The sequence below is a fragment of the Neoarius graeffei genome, chromosome 20 (assembly GCF_027579695.1).
Source record: "Neoarius graeffei isolate fNeoGra1 chromosome 20, fNeoGra1.pri, whole genome shotgun sequence".
Lineage (NCBI taxonomy): Eukaryota > Metazoa > Chordata > Actinopteri > Siluriformes > Ariidae > Neoarius > Neoarius graeffei.
In genome coordinates, this window is record NC_083588.1 from 10529986 (window position 1) to 10549042 (window position 19057).

At 43.0% G+C, this 19057-nt stretch overlaps 1 protein-coding gene across 3 annotated transcripts in view; it reads left to right on the plus strand.

Moving 5' to 3' along the window:
• Window positions 1–19057, plus strand: part of LOC132868380 (putative methyltransferase NSUN7) — an 87944-nt gene that overhangs the window by 21291 nt on the left and 47596 nt on the right. For all 3 annotated transcript variants that reach the window (XM_060901218.1, XM_060901220.1, XM_060901219.1), the window contains one exon: window positions 15977–16035. In XM_060901218.1, the coding sequence (XP_060757201.1) occupies window positions 15977–16035 (59 nt within the window). The remainder of the gene's footprint in view (window positions 1–15976; window positions 16036–19057) is intronic.

Below are 19057 nucleotides of genomic sequence, written 5' to 3' on the forward strand. Positions count from 1 at the left end.
CCACTCCTAATATTGTAGCAATTTCTCTGATGGTTTTTTTTTCTGTTTTCGCAGCTTAAGGATGGCTTGTTTCACCTGCATGGAGAGCTCCTTTGACCGCATGTTTTCTTCACAGCAAAATCTTCCAAATGCAAGCACCACACCTCAAATCAACTCCAGGCCTTTTATCTGAATGACATAACGAAGGAATTTCCCACACCTGCCCATGAAATAGCCTTTGAGTCAATTGTCCAATTACTTTTGGTCCCTTTAAAAACAAGGTGGCACATGTTAAGGAGCTGAAACTCCTAAACCCTTCATCCAATTTTAATGTGGATACCCTCAAATGAAAGCTGAAAGTCTGGACTTTATGTCCATGTCTATTATATAACTATAACTTGAATATGTTTCAGTAAACGAGTAAAAAAACAAAATTTGTGTAGGGTCTAAATATACGGTATATGGACCTAACTGTATAAGTCCCTTTTTATGCATATAGACACAGACTTTCTCTCTCTCTCTCTCTCTCTCTCTCTCTCTCTCTCTCTCTCATACACACACACATGCAGATGTTAATCAGAATATGGTATCTCCACTCAACGAAAGCACAAACGTACACCTATTTATCTGGAATGCAAACAACTGCACTGTGTGTAAATTTGTTTTCTTACCGAAGATTTAGTTTTGGAATGCATATGAGTATTCAGCGTTGGAGTCGAGTCACTAAACCTTGAGTCCGAGTCCAGCCTCGAGTCCCCAGTGTTCAAGTCCAAGTCATGAAAGAAAATTTCGAGTTGAGTCCGAGAACAAGACTCCAACCGCACCGTTTGACGGTGGCTGTTGCTGCCTTGATGTAAAACCGTCTCTGCTACTGTGTTGGACTAGCGTTCCTGCTCAACTGCCCCGTTTGAGTTAAAAGGCTACAGATAAAAAGCTTGTCCATTGCTCAGCAAGCCCTGCCCACGATCAACAGGGCAAATAATATGAGAGAGGGTTAACACAAGCTAGTTCATCAGTCAGCAAGCAAGCTCTGCTATTAACAAAGCAATGAACATAGCGTGTCACTTTCTTCTCTGGGTGGAGTCTTACCAAATGACGATTGAAGTTCGAGGTCGTCCCCGTCGTCTCCTCGATAGCTCTTATACGTATGGAACACGTAGCAGGGCATTTTTCCCCACTGCACAAGAAGTCTGTAGAAGCAAAGCGGACAATCGTAGGGGCGTTCTTTCCAAGCATTTTAGCGCCATTAACGTTAGTTTGTTCCTGAACATGATGTATGAACAGGTGAATGTGCATTCTCTTGGACAAAATTAGTATAAAAATGAATGTAGATATAAATATCTTTTGCCAAATTATGATGGCACGTTACAAAAAAATAAAGAAAAATCCGAGTCCTCGTCTCCAATTTACGAGTCCGAATGCAGTTAATGCACGAGTCCGAGTCATCAGTGCTCAAGTCCAAGTCAAATCACAAGTCCTTAAAATGAGGGCACGAGTCGGACTCGAGCGCTACAAGCCCGTGAGCATTAATTAATCTATAACACACCGAACGTTAACAGGCACATTCGACGATATTGCATCAAAGCATTGAGTATCACAAGGTAACAATTTCTTTTTACCGTAATGTTGTTGAATTCTCGATTCTGATTGGTCAGAGGGAGTTGATTAATTTTCTACGACAGCAGCTCTGACAATCAGAATTCCAGGCCACTGTTTGTAATATGTGATCATTACGTGAAAACATGTTATTATTTTTAAACAATTAGAATCATTGGCAAATTGCTGTGGTATAAGCGGAATAACATACTTGTGATTGTCAAAAATACATGATTTTTTTTATTGTTATGTTTTCAAATAGGGCGGTATGGTGGTGTAGTGGTTAGCGCTGTCGCCTCACAGCAAGAAGGTCCGGGTTCGAGCCCCGTGGCCGGCGAGGGCCTTTCTGTGCGGAGTTTGTATGTTCTCCCCGTGTCCGCGTGGGTTTCCTCCGGGTGCTCCGGTTTCCCCCACAGTCCAAAGACATGCAGGTTAGGTTAACTGGTGGCTCTAAATTGACCGTAGGTGTGAATGTGAGTGTGAATGGTTGTCTGTGTCTATGTGTCAGCCCTGTGATGACCTGGCGACTTGTCCAGGGTGTACCCCGCCTTTCGCCCGTAGTCAGCTGGGATAGGCTCCAGCTTGCCTGCGACCCTGTAGAACAGGATAAAGTGGCTACAGATAATGAGATGAGATGTTTTCAAGTAATCAGGTGACTTATACTCATTTATAATCATCACACTGAGATGACATATCATTATATGTACATCAGTGTATACATATCGCATCCAGGCACACACAAATTACCTGTCCATCCATCCATACACACACAGACACACACACACATATATATGCACGGTCCTCATGCCATATTACAGTGAAGGTGAGACATGATAAATGTAGTGCCTACTGATCTCATGATTGTGTGTGTGTGTGTATATCAGGGTGTCAGATTAAACTAATCATTCGAAACAGACTCTCCAGGTTCTGAATGTGTAAACGAGGACGATGACATCTCTGTCTTATTTCACTTTCAGTCACGCTGTCATATTCCCTCATTTCTGCTGTTTCTGTGTTTCGACATTCACAATTCAGTCCCTCATCCTCTCTGTCCTTGATCTTGTCTGCGAGTCATTTGTATCACACTCTGTAGAGCACGTTTGATTTTCTGCCCATGCACAACTCCTCTGCCTCGCTTGTCATTTATGGGCAATTTAAACAACATGCAAATGAGCACAGGTTCCGATCGATTTGATTGGCTGAATGACCTTCGAGGCTGTCTAGTTGCCTCCCAGGAGTGTGATAGCTTTCTTCACATGCATAGTACCCAATACATGTTAATTAGTTTTCATGTCTCATCTTTATCATCTCGACAATATCCGTATATATGTGTGGCTGCTGCATATCACAGTCTTTGGCTTCAACCTATATTGTTATATGGTCACCATTTTGAAAGTACTGGCAGCATCCTTGTTGAATAAAACATGACAGCGTGCCCTGCTCCAGGAAAACAATCCCAACCAGGAAGGTGCCCTGCAGCCCAATGAGAAGCAGAATAACTGTTCCGACACCGAAGCTTATTATTTTCCAATAACAGCACATCCTAAATTGTTTTATTCCTCTGACACTCCTGTTAATTTTTACTTATGAAAGAATGAAACGTCTTAGGATATAGATACACTACAGCTCGCGATGCTTTGCGATGGGTTTACGATGAAAATGAGGTGTTTTGGTGGCGATGCACGGCGACGTACAGGCGAGCTAAAAGTTGTGGTCACACAGCAGGCCAACACTTCACAATGTTCTTTGGAGGAGACCTGGCGTTTTTCCGACGAGGCATGCTTGAGGGTTTTGTATGTATTGGCATCTGGCAAGAGAACGATCGCCGATGACTTGCTCAACAATCCATGACATCAGCACCAAGCAGTCAGCGATGATCAAAAATGCATCATCTGACCGTCACCAAGCATTTGTCAAAGATTCACAAACGCTTCGCCCAACCAATTATGAACCTCGGCGAAGGATCGCCAAATGAAAGTCTTGACGAAGGTGTCTTGACGGTGTGTCGCCGAAGCCCCTGTGAGCATTGCGGACATGGATTTGAGACAAATGCATCTCTAGAGGCTCGGCGAAGGTTCCCCAAGCTTTGGGAAGTATTCCCAAGCCCATCTGTGAGTATTTTCCACTTAGTTTGCCGACGAAAACGTCGCCACCAAATTTCAGTGAAATTTTTCATGACGTTTTTGGCCACTCGTGAGGCGGCGAGACACCCAAAAACAACCCGCGAAGCTCAGAGAACATTTGCCGTGCATCGCACGATTGGTGGCGATGCTCCCAATTTTTCATCACAGGATCTTTGCACACCCATCCTTTTCTCTCAAAGTTAATCAGACAAAATTTTAACAAGAAACTAGAACGTGTCTAGTCTTCCTTTATGAAGATGCTCCCATGATGGAAAACGTACCTGTGAAAAGCTCGGGTCGACTTTTCCCCTTTGAAGGAATAAATCATACAGTGGTGCTTGAAAGTTTGTGAACCCTTTAGAATTTTCTATATTTCTGTGTAAATATGACCTAAAACAACATCAGATTTTCACACAAGTCCGAAAAGTAGATAAAGAGAACCCAGTTAAACAAATGAGACAAAAATATTATACTTGGTCATTTATTTATTGAGGAAAATGATCCAGTATTACATATCTGTGAATGGCAAAAGTATGTGAACCTTTGCTTTCAGTATCTGGTGTGACCCCCTTGTGCAGCAATAACTGTAACTAAACGTTTGCGGTAACTGTTGATCAGTCCTGCACACCAGCTTGGAGGAATTTTAGCCCATTCCTCCGTACAGAACAGCTTCAACTCTGGGATGTTGGTGGGTTTCCTCACATGAACTGCTCGCTTCAGGTCCTTCCACAACATTTCCATTGGATTAAGGTCAGGACTTTGACTTGGCCATTCCAAAACATTCACTTTATTCTTCTTTAACCATTCTTTGGTAGAACGACTTCTGTGCTTAGGGCCATTGTCTTGTTGCATGACCCACCTTCTCTTGAGATTCCGTTCAAGGACAGACGTCCTGACATTTTCCTTTAGAATTTGCTGGTATAATTCAGAATTCATTGTTCCATCAATGATGGCAAGCTGTCCTGGCCCAGATGCAGCAAAACAGGCCCAAACCATGATACTACCACCACATTTCACAGATGGGATAAGGTTCTTATGCTGGAATGCAGTGTTTTCCTTTCTCCAAACATAACACTTCTCATTTAAACCAAAAAGTTCTATTTTGGTCTCATCCATCCACAAAACATTTTTCCAATAGCCTTCTGGCTTGGCCATGTGATCTTTAGCAAACTGTAGACGAGCAGCAATGTTCTTTTTGGAGAGCAGTGGCTTTCTCCTTGCAACCCTGCCATGCACACCATTGTTGTTCAGTGTTCTCCTGATGGTGGACTCATGAACATTAACATTAGCCAATGTGAGAGAGGCCTTCAGTTGCTTAGAAGTTACCCTGGGGTCCTTTGTGACCTTGCTGACTATTACACGCTTTGCTCTTGGAGTGATCTTTGTTGGTCGAGCACTCCTGGGGAGGGTAACAATGGTCTTGAATTTCTTCCATTTGTACACAATCTGTCTGACTGTGGATTGGTGGAGTCCAAACTCTTTAGAGATGGTTTTGTAACCTTTTCCAGCCTGATGAGCATCAACAACGCTTTTTCTGAGGTCCTCAGAAATCTCCTTTGTTCGTGCCATGATACACTTCCACAAACATGTGTTGTGAAGATCAGGCTTTGATAGATCCCTGTTCTTTAAATAAAACAGGGTGCCCACTCACACCTGATTGTCATCCCATTGATTGAAAACACCTGACTCTAATTTCACCTTCAAATTAACTGCTAATCCTAGAGGTTCACATACTTTTGCCACTCACAGATATGTAATCTTGGATCATTTTCCTCAATAAATAAATGACCAAGTATAATATTTTTGTCTCATTTGTTTAACTGGGTTCTCTTTCTCTACTTGTAGGACTTGTGTGAAAATCTGATGATGTTTTAGGTCATATTTATGCAGAAAGATAGAAAATTCTAAAGGGTTCACAAACTTTCAAGCTCCACTGTATCAAGGGTGAAATGGTTTCTTCCAGGATGACCCACCTCTCATCCATGATTAGATGAGGATGAAAATGATGTCAATCGTTATCTCAAGAGAAACAGTGGAAGCAAAGTGCTTCTGAGGCTGTAGGAGGTGGAAACTGTGGATATTGTAAATGGCTGATGATGTAATAATTGCTGTGAGAACATGACTATGATGCCACAGGGCTCTAAAAATCCGAGAGCGTAATCAAGCTCTTTCTCACTTCACTGCACCCAGAGCAATAACTATCAATGCAAAGTGAGACGTCATGAATGTCATGTCCATCGCTGTTGCAGCGTCTCATCACGGGAAGGAGGAATCCTTCATTGTGATGGCACAGAGATCCGCGACAAAAATGATCAGTCGGTATCCTCTTGGTTCCCCAGATGTACAGCTGATTGCATGTCCTGCAGGAGAGACAGTAAGCTATTCCTGTGGTGATGGATGAGGAGTGATGAGTGATTCCTTGATCCGTGGTTCCTGGTTTCAGTTATGCGTGTGCTTTGCATTGTGGTTCCTTGGCTGTTTGAGTGTTCTGTGATTCCTGGTTTCTACACTGCCTTTCTTCTTTGTATCCAGTGTTTTTGTTTGACTTGCTTTCCTGTTTCTGGATTCCATGTTTCTGTGATTTGTGTTTTTTCCCCAGTATTTGTTTTTGCTTTCAGTTGCATAAGATGCGCATTTCTTGTGAAAGAGAAGTGCGTTCTGTGTTTCCTTGTGTCCTGTTTCTGTATTTCCTGTTTTTATGTTTCCCAGTTTCAGTTTGGTGGCACGGTGGTGCAGTGGTTAGCGCTGTCACCTCACAGCAAGAAGGTCCTGAGTTTGAACCTTATGGCCGACGAGGGCCTTTCTGTGCGGAGTTTGCATGTTCTCCCCGTGTCTGTGTGGGTTTCTTCCGGGTGCTCCGGTTTCCTCCACAGTCCAAAGACATGCAGGTTAGGTTAACTGGTGACTCTAAATTGACCGTAGGTGTGAATGTGAGTGTGAATGGTTGTCTGTGTCTATGTGTCAGCCCTGTGATGACCTGGCGACTTGTCCAGGGTGTACCCCGCCTTTCGCCCGTAGTCAGCTGGGATAGGCTCCAGCTTGCCTGCGACCCTGTAGAACAGGATAAAGGATAATGGATGGATGGATGGATGGATGGATGGATATTTATCTCGTTTTATTAAATATATGAATGCATTTTTGATAGCTATTTTGTAAGATATAGCAAGTTGTGAGTGTTTGAAATATGCTATGTAATACATCAGTCCATATGTCAAAGCAACGGCCGTAAACAAGATTAGTTGAGACCTGTACAAGACATCGTAGGACAGAAGTAAAACGTACAGCAGAAATCAAAGTGACTGACATCTGCCAATGACGCCAAAAAGACGCGCGCGCCCTCTTTCGAATGCTGATGTCATCAAGCTGGAAGTTTTGTTTGTTTTGAGAGCAATCAGGAAAGTTTGAAAAAAGTCGGCAGTAATCGTCAATGCAACTCGTTTTTGTGCAATATTTCGTTTGGAAAACAGTTTTCAAAATGGCGGCACTGACACCTGGCTGACGCTTCACGTTCTGAAGTCTCGCACAAGTCTCGTGAAGATCGCGCGGATAAGCGACGCCTGCCGTGGACCAAACGCACTAAATTCAACACGGCTAAAAACCGAATAGGCCGATAAGCATAATATTTAATTGCGATTAGTTGCCAATACGAGTCACGATATAAGGTTACTAAAACCAAAAACGTAACTGAATAACACGTTAAGGAAGAAATAAAGCAAGTTTAAAAATAACTTCAGTTCTCCTTTAAGTGTTCTGTATTCCTTGGTTTCTCTGTTTCCTGGTTTTGATTTTCCCAGTTTCAGTGTTTCTGCATTTTCGACGTTCTTTGTTTCCTGTTTGTTGTTTAAATTAAATCTGTTTTCTTTTTTTTGTATTTTTTGACGTTTCTGCGTTCCTTGGCTTTCGTGCTGCAGAAGCTGGACTTTGGTTTCCGTGTTCCTTCCTGTTTGCTCTTCTCTCGAATCCTTTTTGATCGGAGATCAGCCAGGAACTGTGCTAAAAGTTAAGACATTTATGGCAAGTGTAACATCAGCATCTGATTGTTTCACTTTCCTTTTGTTCGTCAGATTTTATTTTGTGTTCCCCATAAGGATCGTGAGGGATCTTAGGCCTGCCAGGAATGCAAGGCTCTTTGGAAGACGTTAAAGAGCTCAGTCTGGATGAGTGCCTGTGAAGCATGAGAAAAGAGAAAGAAGAGATTTTTATGGCTGTCTTGCCCTTGAGCAGAACAATGGCATCGCTCCGTGAAGCGCTTCAGTAAATATCAGGCTGATGGTGATGTATAATCGCCAAGCACTTCTAAACAGCCTGATTAAAAGTCTGGCCTCGAGGTGTGTGTGTGTGTGGCTGATGCAGCAATAGATAGAGAATGTTTATGGGGGGGCAGGAAGGGGTTGATATAGTGCATGTGTGTGTAATGAATACAAACCCTCGAGATAAAACAGAATAATGGAACTGAGATGTTCGATTCATCTCTCACTGCCTGTTTTTCCTTCATTGTCTGTTGCTGTTGTGATGCTGTCCTCTCGTTCATCACTGCTCACCGTGGCAGCCTGGAGCTCCAGCCAGCTTTCACCTCTCACTTCCACATTCGGACATGGTCTCAGTGTTTCGTTTTACAGTTTCCTGGAAACACAAAAAGCTTGGAAGCTTTTCTGTTGTCTTAAATTTTAAAAATGATCTGAACAACATATCAGGCGTCACAGTGGTGTAGTGGTTAGCACTGTCGCCTCGCAACAAGAAGGTTCTAGGTTGGAGCCCAGTGGCCAACAGGGGCCTTTCTGTGTGGAGTTTGCATGTTCTCCCCGTGTCCGCGTGGGTTTCCTCCGGGTGCTCCGGTTTCCCCCAGTCCAAAGACATGCAAGTTAGGTTAACTGGTGACTCTAAATTGACCGTAGGTGTGAATGTGAGTGTGAATGGTTGTTTGTGTCTATGTGTCAGCCCTGTGATGGCCTGGCGATTTGTCCAGGGTGTACCCTGCCTCTCGCCCATAGTCAGCTGGGATAGGCTCCAGCTTGCCTGCGACCCTGCACAGGATCAGTGGTTACAGATAATGGATGGATGAACAACATATAGATTGGACTGAATGGGCGGGCCCAATGTGGAGCTCATGATCATGTTTTCTGGTTTCATTATGTCTCCGCCACCGTAAGGTGCAGGAGGCATTATGTTTTCGGGTTGTCCGTCTGTGCGTGCGTCCGTCCCGAAACCTTGTGAACGCGATATCTCAAAGGCTAATGAAAGGAATTTCACCAAACTTTCACCATTTGTGCGCTTTAGGACAAACATGAACTGATTAGATTTTGAGATCAAAAGGTCTAAGGTCAAGGTCACTGTGAGGTCAAATGTCTGTCCGAAAACCTTGTGAACACAATATCTCCAAGGCTGATACAAGTAATTTCACCAGGTCACGATTACTGTGAGGTCAAATGTCCATCCCCAAATCACAACTTAATAAGGCGTGTAGTCTACCAGGCGGAGGCATCCCGAGTTCTATCTAGTTTTTTTTAATGTTTCCATGTTTCCTGGTTCTGCTTTGAGGATTCTTCTCAATCTCAAGTTTTCCTTATATCCTGGTTTAAGTGTACCATGTTCGGTGGTTTCTATATTTTCTGGTTTCTGTCTTCCCTGGTTACTTTGTTTCCAGGTTTCCTGATTATTCTTGGTTGAAATGTGTTCAGTACTTCCTGATTTACATCTCCATTGGTTTCCTTCTTTCCTGGTTTCCTGACTTCCTGCAGCTGCCCCACATTTATTTATTTATTTATTTATTTGCCACCCCGATTCCAAAAAAGTTGGGACAAAGTACAAATTGTAAATAAAAACGGAATGCAATGATGTGGAATTTTCAAAATTCTATATTTTATTCAGAATAGAACGCAGATGACATATCAAATGTTTAAACTGAGAAAATGTATTTTAAAGAGAAAAATTAGGTGATTTTAAATTTCATGACAACAACACATCTCAAAAAATTTGGGACAAGGCCATGTTTACCACTGTGAGACATCCCCTTTTCTCTTTACAACAGTCTGTAAACGTCTGGGGACTGAGGAGACAAGTTGCTCAAGTTTCGGGATAGGAATGTTAACCCATTCTTGTCTAATGTAGGATTCTAGTTGCTCAACTGTCTTAGGTCTTTTTTGTCGTATCTTTCGTTTTATGATGCGCCAAATGTTTTCTATGGGTGAAAGATCTGGACTGCAGGCTGGCCAGTTCAGTACCCGGACCCTTCTTCTACACAGCCATGATGCTGTAATTGATGCCGTATGTGGTTTGGCATTGTCATGTTGGAAAATGCAAGGTCTTCCCTGAAAGAGACGTCGTCTGGATGGGGGCATATGTTGCTCTAGAACCTGGATATACCTTTCAGCATTGATGGTGTCTTTCCAGATGTGTAAGCTGCCCATGCCACACGCACTAATGCAACCCCATACCATCAGAGATGCAGGCTTCTGAACTGAGCGCCGATAACAACTCGGGTCATCCTTCTCCTCTTTAGTCCGAATGACACGGCGTCCCTGATTTCCATAAAGAACTTCAAATTTTGATTTGTCTGACCACAGAACAGTTTTCCACTTTGCCGCAGTCCATTTTAAATGAGCCTTGGCCCAGAGAAGACGTCTGCGCTTCTGGATCATGTTTAGATACGGCTTCTTCTTTGAACTATAGAGTTTTAGCTGGCAACGGCGGATGGCACGGTGAATTGTGTTCACAAATAATGTTCTCTGGAAATATTCCTGAGCCGATTTTGTGATTTCTAATACAGAAGCATGCCTGTATGTGATGCAGTGCCGTCTAAGGGCCCGAAGATCACGGGCACTCAGTATGGTTTTCTGGCCTTGACCCTTACGCACAGAGATTCTTCCAGATTCTCTGAATCTTTTGATGATATTATGCACTGTAGATGATGATATGTTCAAACTCTTTGCAATTTTACACTGTCAAACTCCTTTCTGATATTGCTCCACTATTTGTCGGCGCAGAATTAGGGGGATTGGTGATCCTCTTCCCATCTTTACTTCTGAGAGCCGCTGCCATTCCAAGATGCTCTTTTTATACCCAGTCATGTTAATGACCTATTGCCAATTGACCTAATGAGTTGCAATTTGGTCCTCCAGCTGTTCCTTTTTTGTACCTTTAACTTTTCCAGCCTCTTATTGCCCCGTCCCAACTTTTTTGAGATGTGTTGCTGTCATGAAATTTCAAATGAGCCAATATTTGGCATGAAATTTCAAAATGTCTCACTTTCGACATTTGATATGTTGTCTATGTTCTATTGTGAATACAATATCAGTTTTTGAGATTTGTAAATTATTGCATTCCGTTTTTATTTACAATTTGTACTTTGTCCCACCTTTCTTGGAATCGGGGTTGTATTTATTGTAGCTGTCTTATGTGCTTTCTTGTTTCCATGTTTCCTTGTTTCAGTTTGGCGGTGCGGTGGTGTCATGGTTAGCACTGTCACCTCATAGCAAGAAGGTTCTGGGTTTGATCCCCATAACTGACGGGGTCTTTATGTGTGAAGTTTGCATGTTGTCTGTGTGGGTTTTCTCCAGGTGCTCTGGTTTCCTCCACAGTTCAAAGACATTTAGATGAGGGAAAATACCCATCCACTGGGGTTGTACAAGACAGTGCATACTTAGTGCCGGTTCCAAGCCCGGATAGACTGAAGGCCCAGTGTAAGATGAGTGTCTGCTGAACTGGTTATTAACCTTCTGAAAATAAAGTCTCATTTACCGTAAAATACCAAATAATAGCCGAGTTCCAATTAACCGCCGAGTTCCCTTTAACGGCCGGGTGTACGCGTGTGTTGTGACAAATAAAGGCCGGTTCCGAATACTCGCCGGGGTCTAAAAAAAAAAAAGCGTCCGAACGTTCTATCTAGAATCTTGAGGCCCAGCACTTTTCTGGTTTTCTGGTGTTTAAACGATTTTGCATTGCATAGTTTTCTGCCGAAACAATATGAATGAATGAATGAATGAATGAATGAATGAAATTATTTCTATAATACTGTTTACAACATTTTGTTACGTGATAATAAACATGCCATTTCAATGTTATAATCTTGGTCTACCGTAATATTTCTTGAGGAATGCAACTCCGTAACTTTTGACAGATGTCTTAGCCACCCCTTTGGGTATACCCAACGAAAGCCAGCGTGTGTGGTGACATTGAGGACTGCGGGTTTCCAAGGTTGGACTGCTGCTTCTGTTAAACGACCTAAATTGCCGAATGCATGCGTCAAAGCACACACTGAGTTTTATTAAAGACCTTATACCATTTCACTTGCCCTTACCCATTCGGATCTGGAAGACGCTTTACAAAAAAGGTGAGAGCGTTCTAACATGCATTTCAGTCTGCTCGCGGCCAATCTAATCCAAGGGGCCTTTTCAACAAGTAATCTGTCGTGCAAGTTGGGCAGAAGCACGCGTCAGGCAGGCAACATGTAGGCCTACAAGTCAGTAACCTATTCAACTAACTTTCATCCGAACTTTAAGTTTTCTACGGGGTCGAGCCACCGTACCAACTCACTCGGGGAATAGGCTCATATCGGCCAAATAGGGAGACGTCTTGGAGAGAAACGTGAGAATGCAAGATGACAGTATGTAGCCACTGCAGGTCACTTATTTTTCAGCATAAGAAAAAACCCTTTGGTTTGACACTTCGCACCCTAATTATGTTGCTTCAACGTCGCGCCCTCCATGCAATTTCAGATTGACAGACATCGCGAAGCGCAAAGGGTGGAGGCTGCATGGGTGAGGGTGATAGCAAGTGACCATAACTTTGCAGAGTAATTAAATCACAGTGCTGCGCACAGACAATGGTGTGGTTTCTTGATTATTTTGTAAAGCATGCGCTTAACTAGTCATTAACAGGAAAAGGTGTGTGATTTATCCTTTATCCACCCCGACTGTGCCATGCGAAGATGCATTCTGCGTCTTCAAAATTCCCCGAAGTCGGCACCGTGCTATCTGTAATCTAACTCTAAACAAACTGTAAGTTATACTGGTTAAAAGTAGGCCTATCTGAGAATGATTTTTTCCCCGTTTTGAGATAGATTTTGGGGAAGGTGTTTGTGAAGAAGGAATTAATCGCCTGTTCCACAAATAGCCGCCTAGTCTCTAATACGCGCCGGGTCTCTTACGTGATTGAGACAAATAAACGCCTGGGCTATTATTTGGTATTTTACGGTAAGTGTTCATTGTTTCTTGGATACGTTATTTGGAGATGTTGTCAGTTTCTTGGTGGTTCCTGGATTTTTTTTTAGTTTCTTAGGCTTCTTAGGTGGTTCCTCGTTGAAGTTTTCAGTGTCTCCTGGTTTTCCATCTCCCATCTTTCTAGTTTTTGTTGTTTCTTGTTTTTGGTGTCTCTTTTTTCCATGTACATTCTACTTTTACTTCCTGTGATTCCTGCTTTATTGTTAATTGCTTCCATGCTGGGTTTTTTTTTTTTTGGTGTGTGTGTGTGTGTCTGTATGGCATGGTGGTACAGCATGTAGCACTGTTCAGTGACAGCTCCAGGGTCTCCAGCTTAATCCTGAGTTCAAGTCAATCTCTGTGTGAAGTTTCTGTGCAAGTTCTGCCAATTTTTTATGGGTTTCCTTCAGGTTCTCCAGTTTCCTCCCACCTCCTGAAAACCTGTTGATAGACTGACGATACTACATTGTGCCTCGTTGTGAAAGAGAGTGTGCATCTTGCCTAATGACGGACTGTCATCCCAGCCAGGGTGTGTTCTGTCTTCTCTCCATAACACCTGAGATTTTGGATCCACCTGTCCAACAACCCTGTCCAGGATACAGAACTCACTGAAGATGAATAAATTGAACCTCATCCTTATGATTAGAACATTTCTGGAAAATCCTGGTCCTTGGTCGTTCCAACCAGCTGCTTCTGGCTCTGCAGTGGTCCAGCCACTGATGAACAAGTGAGAGGTGTTTAATCTGAACCTGTGGAATATTACAGACCTCACATTACTTTCACCTTGGACAGGGTTGACTGCGTGCATATCAGGTTTGTTCTGTTCACCATGCTGGACACCACGAGCCCAGGGGCAGCTCAATAAGTAGCTTAAATTGTTACTAAGTTGGAGTGTTGGGTTGGGTCCAGATGTTCTTAGTGTTTGGCCTCGCTTCCAACCATCCAGCCGTGTGTGTGTGTGTGCACTCAGTCTAGAAAGTGAATTTATGAGACCACTTATCTCCAGTATCACTTGGCCCAGAAGATCTTTGCCCCCCAGCTACCCCACCACCCCCATGATGCATTCTCACACACACACGCAAATGCTAAACGACTGTCTTGATCATGACGGATGGGTGTCAGGGCAGATGAATGATGTATTAGTGGCTGTCGTCGTGGCAACTTTTCCCTCCAGTGATGGACAAAGGGTCACATCACAGCTGTCAGTCAAGATAACACACGTGCACAAGCGCATGGCATTCCACTCTTCTATCTTTCCTCTCGTTCCCTCATCCTTTCTCTTTTTATTTTTCTCCTGCACTGCATTTTCTTTTTAATAGCTTGTAAAGTTCCTCTCACTTTCTCTCACCTGATTTCCCTCTTGTTCTTTATCTCCCTCAATTATCCCTTGTCCTCCTCTCCTCTTACAATATCCAGTTCCTTATTCCCTCTCTCAATCTCTCCAATCTCCCTCTTTATTTCTCTCCGACAATACATCCTTCTGTTGTACCCGTCACTCTTTTCCTCTCTCTTTCATTCTCTTGAATTCTCATCAAACCTTTTTTCTCCTCTTATTCTCTCGGTCTTTATCATTATTACCACATTTCCTCTCTCTTCCTTTCTTTATTGCTTGTAAAATCCCATTTCCATTCCCCTATTCTCTCTCTCTCTCTCTCTCTCTCTCTCTCTCTCTCTCTCTCTCTCACTTTTTTCACACCTCAGTCTCTTCTCTCCTACATCACGTGCTTTTTCTCGTTCTCTTATTTTTTTATGACGTGTGATCTCCCCCTTTCCTGCTCCTGTCTCCCTGTTTATTACTCATAAAGTCCCTCTTTCTCTCCACTCATCAAATATTCTGTTTCTCTCTCTCTCTCTCTCTCTCTCTCTCCTTTTTTCATTTCTTCCCCAAGTGCTCCGGGAGACGCCGCTATTTTACAAGCTCGCGTTCCAGCCCATATTTTTCATTCGGAACGAAATAAAAGTGCATGAAATCACAGATCGCTCGACATCACTCTGACTGGTTCGGCTGCAAATGCCAATTCACGAGCGCACCGTAAAGCCTGCACGGTTTGAAACTTAACAGCGGGCGTCTGGAGCGCTGCGATTTTCCGGAGTAATGTTTTGGCTCATTATTGCATCTCAGAAAAGTACAAAGCCTCATTTTAATACCTGAAATGTATAAAGGGCGACTGGTTTATATCTGCACATGGTATGACCGCATTACCCATTTGCTTTGAGTTATGGGTGTGATTTTCAGTTTACGATGTTTAGTTTTCAAGAACAGCCCTCGCTCTAGTGCTACAAAGATGTAACGAATGAAAGCCCGGATGGCATTTATATAATGCGTTTGTGATGAGTTCGTAGGAGCGAGATGTTTGTAACATTAAGACTTTCCGACATGATGAAGTCTTCAGGACTTCATGTCGTTTTGTGGACGTTTCGCAATCTCATCTCATTATCTCTAGCCGCTTTATCCTGTTCTACAGGGTCGCAGGCAAGCTGGAGCCTATCCCAGCTGACTACGGGCGAAAGGCGGGGTACACCCTGGACAAGTCGCCAGGTCATCACAGGGCCGACACATAGACACAGACAACCATTCACACTCACATTCACACCTACGGTCAATTTAGAGTCACCAGTTAACCTAACCTGCATGTCTTTGGACTGTGGGGGAAACCGGAGCACCCGGAGGAAACCCACGCGGACATGGGGAGAACATGCAAACTCCGCACAGAAAGGCCCTCGCCGGCCACGGGGCTCGAACCCAGGACCTTCTTGCTATGGGGCGACAGCGCTAACCACTACACCACTGTGCCGCCCCACCATGTTCTCACTAAAACACCTCTCCATCTTTTCGAACTGCTGCTCATACTGCACTACATGGAAGCGTAACACACTCGGTGGAAAGCGCTATCTGCGGTCTTCCACAAACATGAGCTTACATACACCCAAGGCTGTGCCGATGTGACCTTATTTGACGGTTTGTCACATCGCCAAACACTGCATCTGTTTCCTAGATTTTTCAATAATCTGGAGCAACTGTGAGGAGTATTTGATGTCGAGTTACTAATGTTTATTTAATGGTCATCTTATCTTCCTCAGATCAGGAACTGTTGGAGGACATCATGATCGACAGCAGCTTCTATTTTTCCAAGCCAGTGGTGAGTGTAAAAATAGAAAACGGCTTAATGTTATTTTATTAAATGTGGCATGTGCATTAAAATGGCTCTGTTTCAGACATCTGTGTTGGTTTCAAAAGGCAGCACATCAGTATGGAGCGAGCATTTAAAAAAATCAGACTACTTGAAAACCATTGGTGGTACATTTTATTGGACAGAACCAATGCAAGCACTGAGTGATACCTGGACAAACACTGAAGTCTGAGTTCCCTCCATGAGTTTTTAAGTTGTGTCCTTTTCTGGGAGACCCACCAGGACCACCACAGGACCGCTCCAAAACAGAATGGCAGCTCTGATTAAAATCGTTCTCAAAGGAATCTCGTGTTTAAAATGCAGACTTCTGACTGGCTGCCCAATGTGGGACTTCTCATTGGCCAACACATATTTCCTGCTATTTTTCAAAAGGAAACAGACTTACTCACATTTACCATATGGCATTTTAAAGGTTTCAATAGTCAATGTCAGGTCTGTGTTTGTCACGCGAAATGCCTTTACAATGATAATCAGTGGTGGAGAACACAAGATTGTCACATATCCATGAGGTCCTCAAAACATTTAAACTCAAAGTGTACTTTGGCTCAGCTTAAAGTGCATATTCTGGACTAATTTCGTTTTTTTTTTAATATGAAAGTATGTCCCTTTACACACTCATCCAGAAGGGTAATTTTGCACAAGGCCATCTGTCTACAGCAGAAAAAAATAAAATAACAAAACGCGTCTGGAAAAATCCCAAGGGAGTCTGGAGCCAGATTCGTGACGTTACCTGCGGAAGCGCCAGCAGGCTGCGAGAGCTTTGCACGGTTTCAGTGCACAGACTGTGTAGACCAAGCGCTCCCATTTCTCTCTCATTGTCCGGTCTTTTGGAAAACAATGAGTACTAATCCCATCAAGATTGGTGTTGCTACACCCTCCTACAATACATCTGTTAACCATTTTAATAATTACGTGATAACGTTGAAGAAATTTGCAGAAAACCACCAGGTTGTTTTCTCATAAACGAACCAGCGCTGGCGTAGGATTCAGAAGGAGGCGTCCCACATGCGACGTCACGAAAATCAATGTTTGCCGGGAAATCCAAATGCCAGGTTTTTTCAGAGGTGGACCAATTCAACTCAAATGGCTCGATTTCAACTGAATTTTTCTGGTCTTGCGCAAGGGGAAAAATTGAATGCAGAATGTTCCAGATATTTGACCAAAGTTTAATATAAAATAGGAGAATTACATTGATCTTGCTCCTGAATTTACCCGTGATATGCACTTTAAAGGAGCTTGATGTGAAAATACCTCCTCAGGATAACGTCATCATAAATTCATGCGAAATAATACAACAACTTCACCATGATCTCAAAAATAATTGCAGCAAGAGAAAACAGTTATGTGTGTGTGTGTGTGTGTGTGTGTGTGTGTGTGTGTGTGTGTGTGTGTGTGTGGCCCATAAAATATTGAAATGAGAGCGTAGTCTTTCTCTAGCTAACAGCTGATCAAAGCTTATAACTGTGGCTTCAGAGACGGGAATCTTAACACCTCTGACGCTCCAGAGACAAAGTCTACGGGAATCTTCACACATTCTGATGCCCCAGAGACATAAAATACTGTCACATCGAGTAAACACCTAAAAAAATGGGTTATACCTTCTCGATCTGAGCGTTGTCTCGTGAAATGTTTTTGAAGAAGCTTGAAGAAGACAGCAGTGTGTATCAGACGAACTGAGAAAAGCTATCAGTGCGAAAGCAGTATAATTTCACAACATGGCTTCCGCCATCATGATTCACCGGCTCCGAGAATAGCACTTGATCCAGCACGTTCTCCAGCAGTTACTTGTACGCACAACGTGAACAGTGAAGCCATGAGAAACTTAATCGAGGTCATGAAATTGTAATGTGTGCATGTTACGAGGAAAAAGAAATCAGCTGAAGTAACTGAAGCATGTCAGAAATCAGAAACACTTTTATTGCCAGGTATGTGGACACACACGAGGAATTTGACTCCGGTTCACTTAGCTCTCATAGTACAAAACAGATAAAAAAGCGTATACACAAAACAAACAAACAAGCAAACAACAACAAAATAGGTGCATAGTGCAAAGTAATCCAGGTAAGTCAAGTATGGAATAGTTAAATAAATATAAAGTATACAGTGTGCACAGAATGACGGTATAAGTGTTCAGATATTTTACAAGTGATATTACTGATATATGAATCTGGATTTTAGCTGTTCATCACAGAAAGGATTTCCCTTTTGGTGCAATATAGTGCATAGCATAGTGCAAAGATGAATAGTAAATTTAAATAAGTATAAATATCAGTAACAGTGAGCACAGAATGACAGTATGAGTGTGCAGATATTTTGCAAGTGATATAGAGGGTTCCCGCATGACGTCACCGCGCCGCGAGATTTCGGTAGTCGCTATATTGGAAGACCAAGTACACATCTATGCAAGTACATACATACATAAAACAAACTACACCTGAAATGTAGCCAGGGCCAGTTCTGCCCTAATCTGGACCCGGGTGCAACATCGCGCACCCCCCCCCCCCCCCCCCCCCCCCCAAAAAAAAAAAAACACATCAGTCTAAATCAGGACAACCAATGTTCGAACTACGGGGGTACTCGGGGGATCCGAGATCCCCTGAAACAGACATGAGATCCCTTGAAAACGTGATTTGGGAAATGTTGGGGGGTCTCTAAAATATTGGCAAAATGATGTTTATTGACATAGCAATCGTGTGTAACGGGAAGCATTTGCATATCCGAAGTGTTGTGTTTACATCAAAGATAAAATAAACCGATATGAGAACGACTGCTGCTGCCAGGTTGGTTGTTGAGTAGCCTGACTGTTTTTTTTCTTGCATGTGGTATCATTGTTGACGCGAGGTTGTTTTTTGAACATGCCAATGCGGACACGATTTCCCCTGATGAGTTATGACTTCAGACGCGATGCGTGTGTGGAGGTGTGGAGTCCACGTGATATGTGCGTAAGATAGGCTTCTCACGTGTTTGGAGA